The sequence below is a fragment of the Condylura cristata genome, unplaced genomic scaffold, assembly GCF_000260355.1.
Source record: "Condylura cristata isolate star-nosed mole 26May11 unplaced genomic scaffold, ConCri1.0 scaffold00051, whole genome shotgun sequence".
Taxonomy (NCBI): Eukaryota; Metazoa; Chordata; class Mammalia; order Eulipotyphla; family Talpidae; genus Condylura; species Condylura cristata.
The window spans coordinates 900,619-906,345 of NW_004567152.1; the positions used below are offsets into that span (position 1 = coordinate 900,619).

Sequence of the window (5,727 nt, forward strand, 5' to 3'; positions counted from 1 at the left end):
GGCTGGCCCGGCCCGGCCGCAAACCGCGGAATATATACGTCGGGGGGGAGCGCGCGGTAATCCCCGGGCCGGGCGCCGAGTCCACGCGTCGAATCCACGCGGGCTAATCCGGCCGCGCCGACCCGGAGCGCGCTAATCCCCGACTGCGGCGGTGGCAAATCCCGCTCCGCATGGGCGAGCGAGGGCCTGCCGGTCGCGGGAGGGGACCCTTAGGAAGTCGTCGGTCCCGCGTCGGACCTACTGCCCGCGCAGGGCTGGCAGAATGCGGGCAGAAGATGCCTTGGAGAAGAACAGAGGGCTGCCTCCTACTCCCGTGGGGCCTGGCGGTCTTTCCTATTCCGTAGGGGCAGCTGCCAGAGGACGCTCAGTCCCGATCCAGCAGCCTCAGAGCAGCAGCGCCTTCTGGCCCAGCGGCAGATGAAGAGCTGGGGAGGTGAGAAATGGGTGCAGATGTGTGTTGTCCTGAGAGAGAGAGCACATGCCATCCATGGAGTACTTCCTCCTGGTCCAAATGGGCTCTAAGCAGTTCACACTTAGTAACTAAATCCTAAGAGCCTCTTCCAGTAGTGACCGGTGGCCTGCGGCTACTCCCCCTCCCTTTTGGTGTGGTGGCAAAGAGGATGGGCAAATCTGGAGCACTCCTCCAACGCAATCTCCTGGCCCCAAACTCCTGGTGTCAAACTCCACATGGAGGCCAACACTACTAGCAAGTCCGTGATCCCACACAGGACTCTGGCTCCAAACCTCCCACCAGCTTCAAAGATTTGGCTCAGCCTCCTGGAAGAAATGAAGGAAGAAATGAGCAAAGGGAGCTTCCTTTGCTCATCACCAAGCCCTGTACTCTGCTCCTGGTCTAGGAAAACTTTTAGGATCCCAGCAAATTCTCACCAAGTAGTCACCAAGAGCACCTCCTCCTGCCCCTCCCCCCATCTCCTAGGAACATTAAACACCTCCTCAGCCTTGCCTTTTTTTTTTTTAAAGATTTATTTATTTGTGCATACAGAACTGGGGTACAGGCCAGAGGCTCAGGGGCGGTGAGAGGCTTCACCAGAGACAGAGTGGGGAGCAGAACAGGCAGATCGACAAAGTACACTGCTGAGGGGAGCAGCGGGCGGGTCAGGAGAGGTCTGCCACGCCATGTGGTCACCTCCGGGGCAGGCAGGAATCGAACTCATGTGGAAGCGGCTTTAGATTCTCAGTGCTGTGCTTTAACCTGCTGTGCCACCAGGGAGGGCCAGCCTTGCCTTTTAAGAGCGAACTTAGAGGGCTCTCTTCTTCATTCGGTCCTGGCCAATCACACTGTCTGCACTGTCTTTCAGGGTTATTCTGCTCAACACTGCAGGTAACCTGCACTTTGCCACTTTCCAGGAAGTTATTTCATCCTCCTTTACACAGCATTGGATGGCTGGCCAGGACTTCTGCTCAAGACCCTCTTTGTGGATTTCTGAAAAGATAGTGTCACTCACAGCACAGAACACGACTACCTGGGATATACCCCTGATCTTTATTCTGGCCTGTAGAATCTTCTATAAGTTCCTGCACCCCTCTGTGCATCATTTCCCAAGCTATAAATGGCATAACATCCACCTAACTCATGAGAGGATCATAGGACTTAGTTACTAAGTGTGAACTGCTTAGAGCCCATTTGGACCAGGAGGAAGTACTCCACGGATGGCATGTGCTCTCTCTCACAGGACAACAAACATCTGCAACCCACTTCTCACCTCACTAGCTCTTCAGGTTTCTTTGTTTACTCCACTCTGGTATTGGACACTTTGTAGTTCAGCCACAGAACTTGCTGACTCAATGTTAGTCATAAGAGTCCCCAAGATTGGGCATCAGGACTTGTTAATCTGAAGTCCCAGCCTGCCGTGTGGTGGCAGGATGGCTGCCATTGCCCCAGATATCCCATCTCTTCCCATGTGTCTCTTTGAAATGGCCATGAAAACCTCTCCAGGCAACTTCCCTCACCTTACAGAACCACATGCTTACCATGAAGTTTGACTATCCATCAAAACCCGAGTTTCACTTGGGGTGGGAGGGCGCACGTGGCATTGGGTTAGTGGTCAGGAAGGCTGTGTCCACCTCTCCCAACCCTGGTCCTTCCTTCATCCTTCCCCATTCCCACCCTTGATGACCTCCTCCAGCTTTGAGACTTCAGACACCATCTCTTTGACAAACCAGATTTCTGACCTCACCTCTATGCTCCAGGCTGTTATCACCTGATTTCCCTCTGTGTTTCCATTTCCACCACCAGTAAGCAGCTCCCAGCCACCATGCCCAGAAAAATCTCAAAATCTGTCCCTTGCCCCTTGATAAATGGGTCACAAAACCAAGTATCCATATTGGTAAATATCAATACATCATCTTGCCTCTACCCATCTCTGCACATCTTGCCTCTACCCAATCTTGTCAGCAGTCCACATTGAAAAGTGGCTCACAGAGGGGCTTACAAGCATGTCAGCAAATTATTTGACATTCTCTCTTTGACATTCTCTTTAAGAGGTGGAGTGTAGCCCCTTCTCCTTGAACATGGACTGGCTTAATGACTCATAGAACATAGCAGAAATGTTAAGTAACAAGCCCCACTCCTTCTCCCTCTCTTATCCTGGAATGCTTGCTCTTCACACCCAATCACCACATTGTGAGTCTCCAGCAGCCGCAGGAGAGGACATGCAGAAGTGTTGTGGCCAGCCAGCTACCTCTTGTGGGTGAAGAAGTCTTCCAGTGATTTCTGCCCCTGCTGCCATCAGTTGCACCAGCATGATCCAAAAGAGAATAGTGGGCAGTTGCAGTAATAGATAACAGTGGGTCTTTTTGTCACCCTGAATTTGCAGTGACTTACAGGTTTTTGTACTGGAATGCAATTTCCACTGATATAAATCCTAAAGCATGTAACCTGGGCTTTGGGACTTGGCAGTGGATGAGAGCTGGCGGGGCCCTGCTGAGACTAATAATGAGGATGTGGAGGAAAGTGTTATTGAGAGCTAAAGGAAGGGAGACTCTTATTATAGAATGGTCATTGTCACCTGTCAGACAGAAAAGGAAATGGGAAATAGGAAATGCAGCTCAAGAGTGAGATTATCTAGTTAAGGAAGTGCCTAGACGGGATGTGGAAGGAGCTACCTGACTTCTTCTGGCCCCCTGAAAGCAGAGAGGAAAGAACTGAGATCGGGAGGGTGTTGTTAAATAAAAATAAATCAGTTTTCAAAGTTAAATATATATCCGCTACATGAACCAGCAAGATTCATTCCTGGGACAGAATGAACAGAGCATTTCATTCACCTGTTCACACAAAATGCTGTCTGGGAATGCTTAGCCTCGTTTACAGTGACACACCTCATGAGGTACCCATAGGACATCGCGTGGGATCCTGCTCCTAGGATCCAGGTCTGGCACACCTGCTGGCTTAGTGACTCCTTTGCTTGCTGGCCTGAGGAACCTAGAGCTACTGGACAAATGTAATATTTTATGGTTTGTTTTTTTTTTATCTCTTACTATGTCCCTGCTGAAAACTCCTCCTCTCCTGTCTGAGATCTAGAACCTAAAGTTCTGAGAATGGGAACACAAATTCCTCTGCATTCCTTGTCTCAAACATCTGCTGTTGGTCTGTCTGAACCAACCAGCTTAACTTTGCTCGGCCTTGTCTCCTTTTGCGCTTCTCACTCATTATTGCGTCCATGACATGGTACTCCTGTGCTCTTTGGAAACCCTGCGCTCCTGTGACTATTTCTTAAGTGCTCCACATCTCAGGGTCAGTGAGCAAGGCCACTTGGGGCTGCCTGTCACTCAGTTGTGTGATTTATTTGCTTAATTTGCTCAGAGCTGATCCCGGCAAGACCACTGTCATTGTGAACCTTAACGTTTGGTGACTCTGACAGCACCCAGCTTTGATGAGCCATTTTGGCCACATGGTCACTTGATGGTCCAAGGTCAGATGCTGAGTTCCTGCCAGAGCACAGTGACCTGCCCGGAACTCTGTGAGTATGCAGTATGGCCTTATTCCAGAATCCCAGGAGTTTGCACTGTGACAACATGCAACAGGTCCCTTTGGAAACTGTCTGATGCTCCTCATGAAATCTTTCTTGCCATGGTATTTGTCACGGGCTCTGCCAGGTCCTAGTGACAGACACAGGGCTGCTCCTGCCAGCAGTACCACTTGCTACAGATGCCTGCACATACTGTGCAGCTCCCAACAGTGGCTCATGGTCTGTATTCCTAAGTGCAGAGCATGCTGCCTTCACATTCCAAGGGCCTTCCCTGCTGTGTGTGCTTTCTTAGAGATAGAGGTGCAAAGCAAAATTATTGACCCTTTACTTTGCAATGCCCATCATAAGATCACTGGACTCCCAGAAATATGATTCAACTATCTTTTCACTATTGGGTTTGTAAGTTATTTATATATTCAAGATACAATTCATTATCAGATCTGTAATTTCCAAATACCTTTTCCCATTCTTTGTGTTGTTTTCACTTCTTTAATGCTGTCCTTTGAGATTCAAAATTTTAAATTGTTGATTAAGTCCAATTTGTTTATTTTTTTCTTTGTTTGCTTTCAGTGTCACACCTAAGAAAGCATTGCCAAATCTGAGGTCATGAAGATTCCCTCCTGTGTTTCAGTTTTATAAATCTTAAGTTTTCTAGTTTTAGCTCATCTATTGATAAATTTGTTTTAGATTTGCTTCCCATTTATTTATGCATATAAGAGCTGGGGTGTATGCCAGAGGTAAAGGAGGGGGTGGTGGTGAGAGGATTCACCAGAGACAGATTGGGGAGCAGAACAGGTGGATTAATTAAAATACACTGCTAGGGGGAGCAGCAGGTGAGACAGGAGAGGTCTGCTGCGCCAAGTGAGCAAGCTCGCTGGCAGGCGGTTGCTTCATAGTGTCAGCACTTAGTAACTTAGTAACTTGCATCACCAGGGAGGCCCTATATTCATCAATTTTCAGGTAACTTTTGTATATGGTGTGAGGAAAGAATCCTAGTTCATTGTTTTATATGTGGATATCCAATTGTTCCTATACTGTATGTTAAAAAGAGTATTCTTTCCCAAAATTGTTTTTGCACCGTTCTTGAAAATCAAATGACCCTAACTATAAAGGCTTATTCTTAGATTTTGAATTCTGCTCCATTGATCTGTTTGTCTCCTGATGGCAACACCGCAAATCAGGAAGTGGGAAAGCTCTAACTTTGTTCTTTATCAATGCTGGCTGGGCTATCCTGGTTACCTTGAATCTCCATGTGAATTTTAGGAGCAGCTTATCCATTTCTGCAAAAAGCTGGAATTTTGATAAGCACTGCATTGAATGTGGAGATCAATTTGGGTAGATTGCCATCTTAACAACATTCACTCTTCTAATCCATGAGTATGGAATGAATTCCTTCCATTACACCTTTAGTTTCTTTCAATGTTCTATAGCTTTTAATGTGAAAGCTTTTCACTTTAGTTGAATTTTTTTATGTTAAATGTTCTTTTTTGATGCTATTGTAAGTGAAATGGTTAATTTCAATTTTGTATTGTTCACTGCAAGTGTACTTTGCTTTTGTATCTTGCAGCCTGTTTGGGCTTGTTTATTAATTCTAATAGTCTCAGTGGATTCTATAGGATTTTCTGTGTACAAGAGATGTCATTTCTGAACAGAGATCTTCACATTTTCCTTTACAATATTGATGCTTTCTCTTTCTTTTTCATCTCCCTGGTTAGAACAGAAGTGGTGAAAGTGGGCA

At 47.0% G+C, this 5,727-nt stretch overlaps 1 protein-coding gene across 1 annotated transcript in view; it reads right to left on the bottom strand.

The window, feature by feature from the left end:
• The window catches only part of GSC2 (goosecoid homeobox 2), a 4,555-nt gene extending 1,193 nt beyond the window's left edge, over positions 1-3,362 (bottom strand). Inside the window, exons 1-2 of the mRNA XM_012734221.1 lie at positions 3,340-3,362; positions 39-186 (exon numbers count right to left, since the gene is read on the bottom strand). Of these exons, the coding sequence (XP_012589675.1) occupies positions 39-186; positions 3,340-3,362 (171 nt within the window). The remainder of the gene's footprint in view (positions 1-38; positions 187-3,339) is intronic.
• Between the last annotated feature and the right edge of the window lie 2,365 nt (positions 3,363-5,727).